General features: G+C 36.6%; 1 protein-coding gene across 5 annotated transcripts in view; it reads right to left on the bottom strand.

Annotated features, from left to right (window-relative positions):
- asic1c (acid-sensing (proton-gated) ion channel 1c) overlaps window positions 1-13,940 on the bottom strand; it is a 1,167,770-nt gene that overhangs the window by 135,756 nt on the left and 1,018,074 nt on the right. For all 5 annotated transcript variants that reach the window (XM_039753240.1, XM_039753242.1, XM_039753243.1 and 2 more), the window contains 2 exons: window positions 2,211-2,361; window positions 1,778-1,834 (listed from right to left, as the gene is read on the bottom strand). In XM_039753240.1, the coding sequence (XP_039609174.1) occupies window positions 1,778-1,834; window positions 2,211-2,361 (208 nt within the window). The remainder of the gene's footprint in view (window positions 1-1,777; window positions 1,835-2,210; window positions 2,362-13,940) is intronic.

Here is a 13,940-nt window from a genome sequence, read left to right as displayed (position 1 = left end):
GTGAACACTGTGGTGAAGACGAATGTATACACTTTTTCTGACATTTTCTGGGATCACAATAATTTTCTGTACAATGTAAAAACATTGTTAAAACACTCTCCTATCTCTTAAGTGCTTTTGGGCAGGTAAAGCCCCTATATCACAATTATGCAACAAAATCCAAATTTTCAATCAAAGTTAATTGCAATCATGAAAATCCGAGCCCTTAATAATTAGCTGATTCTTAAACGCAGTCTCAGAGCTGTTCATTGGGACCTTTACAGTATCCACTATAGTAACATCTCAAGTTATGCCCAGAAAACTGCTATAAAATTATGAGTTGTCATAATATTTTACTTCTGTTTTCCGGCATTTCAGAATAAAGGTTCTTACTAAATATAATACAAGATATTAATTAAATACAGTATGTAAGAAGTCAAAATATTTCAATCTTAATTTGAGTTTTAAACAAATCATACATAAACTGGCAGAGAAAAATAATAGTCAATTAAAATTACAACAGGCAACTAGAAAGTACAAATTTCACATTCAACTGAAGATAATTCAAAGGAGATCACAGCAAGTATATTCTTTTCTTGGGTGAGTCCTAAGAATAGAAGAAAAAATAGGATTCGAACAAATCTAAGATTACGTGAAAAGATAAACTAAATTGCATCAAAATTTTTGAGACAAAACATAGATTCCCATTAAAGGTACAAAACAAATCCAAGTGTACAACAACACCAGATTCCAGATTGATTAACAGTGTCTTCTAAAACTATAAAAAAAATTAAAGTGACGGTGAGATACGAAGAAGTCAGATTCACCAGCGTTTGTGTGCCAGCTTTTATCCCTTCAGATCAGAGAATTTCCATTTTCATTGTCTCAAAACACCACTCACATCTACAGTTATTCCCAGTTTCAGATAAAAAGTAACCGCGTGAGATCTGGGGCGGGTGTTGTATCGTGATCGTGACTGAGAGAATAAAAGTGAAAAAAAAACCCACTAACCTTTAGAAGTACTATAAATTTACACTGCCGGTTACAGACACAAATCAAATGTATGTTTTTGTTGTATAATATTAACAATAAGAGCAGCTCACTACTCAAAATGTTAAATTTGCCAGGAAGCTGGTTTCGGACTCACAACCTCTGGATTATAAGTCAGCAGTTCTAACCACAGCACCACAGAAGCTGTCATATTGTTCATGAGCCTTTTGTGAAAGTGTTTGATATTTGGCCATCAGCCTTCACATATTATACAGTTCATGTCTACATTTTGTGATTTACTTCTAATACATGAAAAACATTTCTGTTTTAACAATGTGTTTACATAGATGGTTGTAGACACAAAACACACATCGAATTATTTCCCCTTACAATTCTGGGTAGCTCACTCCCAGATAGTCAATCAAGTCAGGAACTGGGAGAACTTCTTGCCCCTTCTAAGGCGGTGGGGGGATAGTATAGCAGGCTGTTTGCTGCTTATCAACACATTTAGAAGACAAAAGACGCTGATGGAGAGGCGCGAAGGGATTTAAGGTGGGCCGGATTTACGAGTTTTTTCATTGCCTTTGGAAATTCTAGTGTTAAACTATGCCAAATAGTTTAACACAACTGCATTAAAAGTGCACCAGCTTTGTAATAGAAGTTTAGTCATATTGATATATTTTATGTTATTTATAAAGCACTAGTAAATGTATGTAGTGTATGATATTGTAAGTCTTAGAGAAAAAATTTAACCATGAACAAAACCTGTTATAGCCTGAAATTAGTTTGCAGTATTAGCAATACATACCTAATGCAGGGTCTGCACAATCCTTGTACTGCTCCGGTGTACACACTACTGCATTTCCTAAACAAAAACAAAAGTAAAGCAATAAAATTACACTAATTTGACAATCCAATTACTGAACCAGATCTATCAGCACTTTGAGCTACTGTTTGTATGAAAATGTGCTATATAAATAAATGTTGTTGTTGTTGTTGTTGTATCTCTTCAGTGTTGTGATTTTTTTGTAATATTCAGTTATAATCTCAAGCAAGACACATGTATTAAGTATTTTCTGTTCTTTTATGTATTATTTGAAACTATTTTTTACCATTATCCTGTAGGTAGTGCTGTTTCAGTTTATAGGGAGTTATACACAAACATGGAAAATTTTATTTAGATATTGACTTTTTTATTAAAAAACTCAGTTTGAATTAAAAGCAATAAAAAAAATCTGTACCTGGCATGTGCACCATTCTGCAATTGCAATTTTCAATCAAATAACGGGTCTCACAGTCAATGCGACAAGCGGTTATACTGTATGTGGAGAAAAATTCTGAATTCATAGATGATGCCATGCAGTCCCCCCAAGGAGGAGGGAGATACATCAGCTGTAAGAGGTAAAGACCAAAAAATGAAAAAGAGAAGAGAATAGTGGTACTGAGTTTCAAATTAGCAATACATATATAGATTTTACACCATGCTGATTTTTTTAATGATATGAACATGCTTCTGAACAGATTCGTCTTATCTCTGCATTTTAAACTCTAACCCGAACAAATGTTTTTCCCCAGAAAAGTGCACATTGATTAATAATTAAATATTAATCATTTCACTTATTGACAAATTTACAGATTACTCTAACAAAATTCACAACTTTAATTAAATGACTTAAAATAAAGATTTAATTAACTCTCTTTTTTAATAATATATACCCAAAAGTTGGTAAATATTGTTTTTGTTGTCCTCTAATAACATTTCAACATAAGTTTCCAAAACAAATTTCAAGTTGGGATGAAGTATGAATGTGACATTTGAAAAAGAATACAGCTTGTTGTAACCATTATCACAACAAATTCATGCAGCATTCATGAAAACATTGAATCTGGGGTGTTACTCTGTAAATACGTAGTAAAGATATTTTCTCATTTGTTATGGCATGTGTATAAGACATTTTCCTTCATAAAGCAATGTTTGCATTGTTGAAGTAAGGCTGTTAAGTAAGGTTATTTTTGTTGTGCTATTAGGTAGGTCAGGTAGCAGCAGTCAAAAGGGTTATTTTCAGAGTATGTATTAGAAAATGTGAATAATCTAGACGAGAACAGTCTATTCAGCCCAACAAAGCTTGGCAGTCCAATCCACTTTATTCTTTCAAAATTTACATATTTTAGCTTTGACGATCCCTAAAGTCCTACTGTTTACCACCCTACTTGGCAACTTATTCCATGTGCCTGTAGTTCCCTGTGTGAAGAAAAACTTCCTAATTGTGTTGCATTGTGTAATGTGTTCATGGTCTTGGTATTTAGATCTACACATATATATTCATTCATTCACCCCTTTTAAACCTATTATTCCAGTATAAGCTTGACACACTTGAACAAGTCTTGTTCACAGCAAGGCACATTCATACATATTTATACTCAAAAACCCAGTTATTCTAATGTATCAAATTAACATTAAAGCATGTCTGTGAATAAGGTGGTGAAAACCTAATCTATATTCCTGTGTCCCTTCCAGTACAACATCCCTCTGAGTAGACGATGGAGAGGGTTCACCTCTGAATATTTTACTGTCAAAATGGCCATGGGTTGGTAGTCTGTCAAAGCTTCCAGAATACTGGAAAAAGATGGTTAACATCTGTTTGTAACATTTATTACCAAAGGAGATTGACATGGATGTGACAGAATATGCCAAATCCAGCTGAGAATTTAAATGAAGTTCAAACAGTGTGAGAAAGAAACTCTTCTTTTGTGCCACAATACTTTTATTTTTGCTTTATCATTTCAGCCAGTGCTAAATTTTGTTCACATTTCTTGACTTATTTTATTTTACTTTCTTAATTTACAGTGAATGCCCGCACGGTGTAATTTAGGATGAGGGGTTTATCTCTGGTAACCACTTGCCAGCAGTGCAATCCCTCACAACAAAGCTCAATGACATTTTCTTTAGTGGGGCTGATTTCATGTGCAGCTAAAAAGACAATTAAATGTCACAGTGCATTCATTTCTGCCCCCTAGATTAATTTGTATAAGTAATTTTTAGACCCTGATTAGAAGCCTGAAGAGAAGTCAAAGTGACCCTGAGAAAATGTGCAGGCTTTACACAAACAGTGAATCATCCTGGAAGCAAACATGGGCTCCTGCAACAGTTAGGTATGAGTTATAATTAATAATTACTGTGTTATTATGCTAATTCAAATGGAATAAATGCAGAATATTCTAAAGAAACAATCTTAAGTACCTATTCTAGAGTGATATCCAAGCAGGATGGAATTGCTGACTAAAGAGGGCACTGTAGGAAAAATGTCAGTTGGTGCTTATTTAATAGAAGCTTCACAGGCTTTTGGAAAGCATCAAGTGGGTCCTCGGTAGTGTGTGTGGACCCCTACTATATAATAGACTACAGGCTACCCAGTAAACACTGAAAAACTGAGAAAACATGCTGTTCTTATTACGGGATTTGATTTTTTTGTTCATTCTTGGTAGGAAATTAGACTTCTGATTTCAAACCCCAGACATGCAGCCTTTCTCCTTTAAATATGAAGTATTGGAAATATTTAAACGCTCCAGGTCGATAAGAAATTGGGGACACTTATTCTTCACTGGAGTTTGTTGGAACAGTTTGATTTTCATTGAGATATCTCAAATACAGCATGCTGTAAACATTTTTGGAATTTCAAAATCTCAAATTGAGCAGTATTGGCGAATTTGCAAACTTATCTCATCTTAAAACAATACTACAAATTAGTTTACTGTTTCAATTTTATCTTGAGGGCAGTTACTTCAGCTTATACATTTTTATATTTTTTTCTTTTACTCTTTTGACAAAACAGTTAAACATCTCCAGAAATGCATGTTGAAGAAAAGGTATGATCCTATATTTGTGTTTATTTAATCTATTCATTAATAATGATATTCTTTATTCAATACAGTAATGATACTGTGTATTCATCACTATACAAAGTTACTACTGCCCATTACTATACAAGAATGTAGCCAACTACGCCTCGATGTGGAACGTGGGATGGGATGGGACACTAGATGGGGATGGGACTGAGATGAATAGGGTTGGTTGTCAGAGCCCTCCTCCCTGTATTCAGTAATGCTCCCGTCTTTGCACAATGTGAGCGTTAACATATGGGAAAGGATGTTAGGAGTGTTTTTATGTAATCAATTCAGAAGTAATGATATTCTTTATTTAATTTTCCTAGTAAAGATACTGTTTATTTAGTCATCACTGTACAAAGTGAGTATTATCCCCAACTATGCCAGAATGAAGCAATATTATATACCAGTAACGGCGCACTGCTCGATTACATGCAGTGATAACACTTGACTTATAGTTTCCATCTTCTTTCTCTGTATGTTTAGTATTCATTTCTGAGCAGCTCTTCTTTTCTCTGCCCTAGCGGCCCGCTGCTTCTCTTCTTTCGTCTGCTTCTTTTCGTGTTAAAACTGATTAAGTCAGTGTTTGTGTTGCAATTATTTAGTACTTTTTCTTTACTTTTTCACTTAAGCTGGCACTTAAGTCTTCAATCTGCCTCAAGAATGATTTAAGATATGAAGAGGTAGTGGAAGTGACGGGGAAGGTGGTAGGGATGAGAACGGTACCCGTACATATGTTCCGCATGGCGGCCCTGCTGGCCACTGCCGAGAGTTGATTCTACAATAAAATAAAAAGTGGAATAACCTTGGAGGCCAATCATCACCCTGAAAGCAGATAGTAGACGTCATGTAGTATATGTGTACTAAATTTCAGGTCAGTAGGTCAAATGGTTTGCGAACTACAGATGATTTAAAATCCTGGACAGACAAATGAACAGCCACTGTAGCGTATTATATATAAAGATTTGCAGAGCCACAGCACCATAAAGTCTGTACAGTTTTAGGATATAATGTCAGCTCAGCTTTACAATAGCAGTTTTAAGATGCAAGTTATAGTTAGTATTTAATGTAATGAAGATTTAGTGTCAGTGCCAAATATTAACACTTAGACATCTGACCCCATACTATCCCATGTCCCACAATGAGGACCTTAGAAGCAGTCTGGCTTGTGCCTCCTCCACATTCTGTGAAGTGGGTAAGAGGTATGATCTTCATATTCATAAAAGTAAAAAACTTAAAGGCAACTTAATTTATGCAGAAATGTATTAACACTTATGTTACAGTGACTAAATATGTACTCAGTACTTCTCTTACATTAAAAACAACCTCACAGCTGCATTATCAAAGGATAATTATCTATGTATCATTTTCAGATGCAGCCAACAATTTTAGCTTTAGACTTCAGCACACATTTTAAATCTCCATCTCCATCCATTTTTTACAATTAGCCATTGACCTTCCACATCCAATAGAACTAACAATAGCACATGAATCTTTTCATCACTTGAGTTGGAATCTGCTGTCTATGATATCGTAAAATGAAATGAAAACATATTTTACGGTATGTATTTTATAAGTACATGTAACTTGAATTTGACTCATTGTTACAAAAATGTGCAATAAACAAAATTGTGTTAAACTCTGAAGTAAGTGAAAGAATATGTTTAAATGCTCCAACTTTCAAACCAGCTAACCAATTCTCTGAATGCACCTGAAAAAATGTAATAAGCATGAAGTCTTTTCTTACTTCTTCAAGTATAGGTGCAACATAACACAAATGCATATCATTCTATCCAGCTTATGATAATACAAGTTTGATATAGGTATGTCATAGATACATTTAGGCCACAGTCCTGATTAAAAAACTATAGTATATCATATATAGCTAGTGCTTACATAGGGCTATAAATGAAGAAGTGGACATTTTGGCATAGGTTTTTTGTGTGCTTTAGCATACCTTCGTTTGACTTGTACTCTACACATCATTCTATATAAAAAAGCATTCTGTTAGTCTTCTTAATGGCTCCTTAGCACAGTCTGGCGGATAATAGTGATGAGTCCACTACAACTACTAAATCCTTCTCTTAAGGTGCATTTTCAAGTTTTCAACCTCCGATTGTGTATTCAAAACTAACATTTTTATTTCATATGTATAATACCTTACATGTCTGTACTTTACATTTCATGAGCCACAAATTTGCCCAAACATGTATGCTGTTCAAGTCCCTCTGTAATAATTCAACGGATTCAAGCTTATCTGCCATTCCACCTACCTAGATATCACCTGTAAACTTATATTTCTATCCAAAGCATTTATATATTTTAAAAGTGGTAATAGCCATAGCACTGCCCACTGTGGGACTCCCACTTAACATCAAATAATTTTGATATGTTTCCTCACAACATAATCCCCTGTATGCTGTTTCTCAGCCAATTTTCCACTCTAAATTCCCCTTTATTTTAGTCTGATGCCCAAACTTTTATGTGGTAGCTTATCTAAAGCTTTCTGAAAGTCAAGATAAATGCTCATATGCACCACTTTGATCATATCATTTTGTTGCTTCCTCATGGAATTCCAGCTTGTTAGTAAAACATGACCTCCTTTGCCTGAGCCCATGTTGACTGTTCAGTAAAACTCCTGTTCTTGCTAGTGTTTATCAGTTTTTTCCTCAATAATTCCTTCCATTAATTTACTTATGATGCACATTAGGCTTACCGGCCTATAATTGCTTAGATCTGGCGGAATAGGTTCCATCTTTTTTAAATGGAGTCCTAATGGAGTCCCCATAAACCTGAATCCTTCTCCTCTACACCAGTCTCACCTGAACTGGTGTATGGCACAGGCAGAAATTTGGTAAAGACTACCTTGACAGTTCTACTCCTCAGCCTGGCACCTAAGTCTTTAAATTTGGATTGCAGAGCTGACAGTCTACACTTATATATGTCATTTTTTTTCAACACAGACAGTGATGATAGGATTCACCCCTGCCTTGGCTGAGAAAGAATGTATCAAAACTTCTTTGGAGGCCTCCCACCTGTGTACCCAAAAGGTAACGCACTATGTGAGTCTGTCTGTCGCTGGAGCAGATCTGTACTTCAATCCCCCTAATGTTTGAGGCCCGAGCTATCTCAGCCTCTCTCGGAACTGGTTTTGAAGTGGCCCTTCAGTGCTCCTCATGCCTGCCTACCACCTCAGAATATTCAGACATTGTTCAGCTCCACAAGGACCTGAAAACAGTTTGCCTTGTGACCTGACCCACCTATCTCCTGCTCTCCAGTCTAGAGTCTCCTTCGACCTCATCGTAGGGGTACACAATATCTCTAAAGGACTCCTGGGCCAAATCTGCCAATTCTGTACAACATATGCCAGCCAGCTCCTCCCCCAGTTCAGCAATTAGCTGAAATCTCCTGCAGACAAGTCCCACATCCAAGAGGACTTGCATTGCACTGGCCTCATTATTAAACTTTGAGCAGTTTTAGTTATCCAAAGCCAAACTTTTGTTTTTTTATTTGAATGATTAAACAAAAATTGAAAGTAAAAGATTAGATTAAAGAACTACTACAGTTATTTCACTCCTTTTGGCTCCTTAAGTTCGTGTATTTTTTCCCCTTCAACTGCCTGCTATTTGTTTTTCTTTGAGGTAAACTTTACTTTTCTCTGTTTGTTCTCCTAACTTTATACCCCTCTTATTCCTAACTTAGAAGGTCTTTACTCACACTGTGTTCCTTCACATTAACAAAACCTTATACTGTTTCCCTCTATTTTGGTCTAATTTTCTGACCATTAAGAACTGTTCTATCCAGTAAACCTTTTACATTCTTCTTTCTCTTACTAAGATCACTCACTTACTGAATATCCATTGGTAGTTATTTCCTTATTTTTTGTCTGTTTCTACTGTTGCTTGTGCCTGTGTACTATTTCTCACTAAGGAATTGCTGTTTGATATTATGACGCTGGTTATTTAATTACAAAATTGCCATTTTGATTTGCCACTTGCCATTTGTCAGCTACCGCTTACTGCTTTGCCTCGCCAACACTAGCTTTGATTACAAATAACAACAGCAAGTAAGTAGAAGTAACAAGTAACATTTCCAAATGCTTTCTCAAACACTCAGCTACTTTTGCTTTTGTGCAGGTGAAAAAAAGGGCAAAAAAACCCTTCTAAAGGGAAAAGACAATTTTAAAATTCCCACACAGCTCCCTTGCAGCAACCATAAAACAAACGTTTTTAGGAGCAAAATTTGTCTTTGTCTTGAATTCTTACACTGTCACTTCCAGTTGTAAGGATGCCGTCTACATGCCAATATATCTCTGACTCCTATCTGTTTTGTATAATAATAATTATATATAAAGTGCTTTCAGAAAATATTCAGACCTCTTCAGTTTTTACATATTTTGTTATGTTGCAGCCTTTATGCTAAAATCATTTACATTTCATTTTTCCATCATCAGGAAACCCCAATACCCCAGAATGACAATATGAAAACAAAATTTCATATATTTTTCCAAATTTACTAGAAATAAAAACATTGAAATATCACATACATTGACATTGCGATCTGGTGCAGAAAAGAGAGGTTGGAAAAAAGGAAAAAGTTTGGGGTGCCAACTGGGTTGTCACATTTAATGTTCAATAACGTAAACAAAAGACATGCTCCTAAGTGCATTGGCTTTTAGACTGGAAATGAAAACAGAAGATATTCAAAGTGATGGATCACTTTTGCCAAAGTGATGGTTGAACTGGAAGGGGTGGAGTCAGTTGCTCTCACTGTGGTGAAAGGAGAAGAAAATTTTAGCGACAGCACCCACTCTTGTCCTGGAGGGTTATTACCCAAAGGGTAGGACGCAGTTCTGATAGTGGCCCCTAAGGGTGCTAAATGCATTCTTTTTCTTTGCCGCATCCATCATTGGAATCTGCCAGTAGCCGTTTGTCATGTCAAGGTTGGACAGATATCACTATAGTCACTTCAGGCAGTCATGGTGGTTCCTCCTTGTGTTCTGTGTGGGTCCCATATTGGTTCTCTGTGTTCAGGTTGGGCAGGATCAGTGTCATTCATCCAGACTTTTGGTCTAGCTGTAGGAGCAATGCTATTCAGTAATCTCTGCATGCGCCTCCTTGTCTGTGCAGGGCTGCCTTCTTACCAGGGAGACTAGGTGTTCTGAGAGGGTGTGATCCAGAAAATCGGCCACCACCATCTCAACAATCTGCTCTGCAGTGTTCTCCCCAGGTTGTAGTCAATGGGACAATATGCCCCATATATCTAAGATTCTCATGGGCTGCTCATGATCAAAGCACCAATCCCTACAAGTACTGCGCCTGACAAGTTGGGGTGAGCCCACAATGTGTGAGTAGATCCATCTTTAGGGTTGGGTAATCCACAGCAGCTTGCTCCTCTAAGTCATAATAAGCATGTTGCTAAAGAGAGGTTTGCCCATTCACACTGTAGCCACCATTGTAGGTCAGCGGTGCACTCAAAAATCAGTAAAAAGGTTTCTACTTTGTCCTGTGGCCACATCAGGATCAGTAGTTATGTGAGTCTTTTACCCCTGCCTAGCTGATGTGCATTGGTAACCTCACACCACGCTTCTGCATTCAAAAGCTCAGAATGTTGTAAAAGGAGCTGGTTTACCTGATCGGCCAGCTGCTGCATTACCAAAATTATCCTGCTGACTAAATCACCTGTGGCCTGGTGCAGGAATGACAGTTTGCAAAAAAGGAAGAATTTGGGGAGCTAACTAGGTCATCCCATTTAATACCCAACAATATAAACACAATAAACTCTTTGGCATATTTAATAATAATAATAATACATTTTACTTATTTGTATGCTCCTTTATAAATGCTCAATGACATTAAACAATAGATAAAACACAGATTATAAACAAAAATAAAATACAAAAATTTAAATCAGATAGAGCAATTTGTAATCAAAGAGAAAAAGCAGTCTTAAACAAATGAGTTTTAAGTTTATATTTGAAAAGTGAAAATGATTCAATATTTCTAAGCTCAGATGGTAGTGAATTCCAGAGCTGGGGAGTAGAGCAACTGAATGCTCAGCTCCCCATAGTGGTAAGACGGACGAAGGGGACAGTCAAGTAGATGGAGGAGGAGGATCTAAGGGTATGGGAGGGAATGGCAACATGGAGGAGGTCAGACAGATATGGAAGGGCAAGGTTGTGGATAGCCTTAAAAATTAACAGAAGAATTTTGAATTGAATGCGGAACTTAACTGGAAGCCAGTGAAGCTGCTGCAAAACAGGAATGATATGGTGAATAGAGGGGGTTCTAGTAATAATGCAGGCAGCTTAATTCTGCACCAGTTGAAGCTTATAAAGAGATTTGCAAGAAAGACCAAAGAAAAGGAAATAGCAATAATCCAGACGAGCACCTTTGGCAACAATTACAGCTTGGAGTGTTCTTGTGTATGACGTGACAAGCTTCATACACCTGGATTTGGGTATATTCTTCTCTTCCAAACTCAGCCTGGATGGAGACTGTCAGTGGACAACTATTTGTGGGTCTCTCCAGAAATGTTTGTTTGGGTTCAACTCTGGGCTGTGGTTTGGCCACTCAAGAACTTTCACGGGGTTGACTCTAAGCCTCTCTTGTGTTACTTTTGCTTTGTGCTTAGGGTCATTGCCCTATTTGAAGGTGACCCTTCAGCTCAGCCTGAGGCTCAGAGCACTCTGGAGCAGGTTTTAATTGTGGATACCTCTACTTTGTTCTGTTCAGCTTTCCCTCAACCCTAATCGTCCAGTCCCTGCTGCAAAAAAACAACACCACAATATCAGTCTGCCCCCACAATGCATAACCTTTGGAATGGTATTATGTAGGTGATGAGTAGTGCCTGGTTTCTTCCAGATGTTATGCTTAGAATTGAGATAAAACACTTCAATCTCAGCTTCGTCAAACTTGTTTACCATAGCCTGAGTGTTTTTAAGTACCTTTTTGCAAACGCCAAATGCCCTTTAATGAATGATTTGGGCACTCTGTGACATCCCATAGAATAATAGAGTGCTGCAGTGGTGGTTGTCTTTCTGGAAGTTTCTTCCATCTCCACACAGGTTCTCTTGACCTCAGCCAGAGTGACTACTGGTTACCTCTCTTACCAAGGCTTCTCTCCAATTGCTCAGCTTGGTTAGGCAGTGAGCTCTAGGAAGACCCATGGCTGTTCCAAACATATTTCATTTTATAATTATGGAAGTCACTGTACTCTTGGGAACCTTCAATGCTTCATTAATATTTTGTAGCCTTCCTTCATCACAATCTGGTCTCTAAGCTTTTTACGTACTGTAATTCCTTTAGTCTCGTGGCTTAGTTTTTGCTGTGATACACACTGTCAATTGTAAGACATTTCCAATCAAATGAACTGACTACAGGCAAAAAAAGATGTGCAAACAGAATGGAATGCCCAAGGGATAATTTATGTCATTGAAATACCTGTATTAAGGTGATATTTCAGTTTTTTATTCTCAATAAATCTGCAAAAAATAAAATCCTGTTTTTGCTTTGTCATTATGGGATATTGATTGTAGTTTGATGAGGGAAAAAAATGAACATAAATTATTTTAGCATAAGGCTGTAATAGAACAAAATATGAAAAAAGTGAAGCAGTCTGAACACTTTCTGAAGGCAGTATATATGATTTACATATATATATATATACTGTATATATATATATATATATATATATATATATATATATATATATATATATATATATATATACACAATATACACATATTATGAAATAACTTGGTTAAAAGGTGAGAAGGAATTCATTCTTTCATCATCATCTATCTAGTAAAAATTCATTACAATACAAATATCTAAAATGAAAGTTTTTGAAGAGTTTTGAAGACTCTCAAAAAATCTAAAAACATTTTGTGGATTAAAAAAATGTTACTTTGTTAGAAAAAATATTTATAAAAACATCAATGCCATTTTATTTTCTTCCCTTTAGCATAAAAAGTAACAAAAGATTTTTAATGAAACATACTGTATTTTATGTTTCTATTGCTTGATAGTACTGTTAATGTTGTTGACATTATGATTTATTATTCAACATACTGTATATCCCACAAATGAGAAATAAATAAAACTCTTGCTGGATGTGTTGTCATAGCAGCACATCCAAATCCTCAAACCTGTTCGGAGCAGCTTTGTTCTATGTAAACAAGGATTAGCTCACACAATCAGTTTCCGTGCATGGAATTCATTCAGTCATGGCTTCACCGTTCATGAATGAGCAACTATTTGATATCAGTGCGCAAATTATAAGAAGAGAATTTCATGGAGAGGGTTTTGTGCAATCGGCAAGACCCTTTATTGCTCCTGGAGGAAATTCTTTTCGTAAGATACCGCTTTACCCAGGGGGGTTTGTACCTCAAAGATGTATTAGCACCTTATATTCGAAGTCAAACTAGGTGAAGTCGGGCTATCACAACTACACAGATTTGCTTTGACGTTTTTTGCAAGCAGCACTTTTTTTATATACTGTAGACGATGCGGAAAATCTATCTAAAAATGCAGTTTGCCAGGCAATCCATAAAGTTTGTTTGGCTCTGAAATATTTCCTTCGGGTTTTCGTAGTGTTTCCTGGACACTTGCGTGTGCAGACAATAAAAGAGGCATTTCATGCCATTGCAGGTAGGTAATACACAGGCAGAAACACCTACAGTTCCATAAAGAATCTCACAATCAGCCTAACATTCTCATTACCCAGGATTTCCAAATTTGATTGGGGCACATGGGACAGATCAGAGTGGAGTTTGTTCAAACATTATTTGGAAAATGTACCTCTCCTCCTGATGAATAATCAACACAGTGTCTTCATCAAATATTTGACCTTCGTCAATATCTCGTTGGTCAGACACAGGTTCTAAGGATATGTCATTCCCTGCAACTGACCCAACAAAAAAAAAGAGGGCTATATGGAACATACCTATGGCACACATTGAGGACAAATATATGCAATGACTTTCCTTTACCTGAAATGAAGTGACCACTACATCCTGCCACTGGTTCTGAGGAGGAGCTTGCCCCAGGAATGCCCTCTGAAACAGGGCGATGGGCATTTTGCTG

Source organism: Polypterus senegalus, chromosome 5, assembly GCF_016835505.1.
Source record: "Polypterus senegalus isolate Bchr_013 chromosome 5, ASM1683550v1, whole genome shotgun sequence".
Classification (NCBI taxonomy): domain Eukaryota; kingdom Metazoa; phylum Chordata; class Cladistia; order Polypteriformes; family Polypteridae; genus Polypterus; species Polypterus senegalus.
The sequence above is the reverse complement of the archived record's forward strand: the minus strand, read 5'-3'. Positions and strand labels throughout refer to the sequence as shown.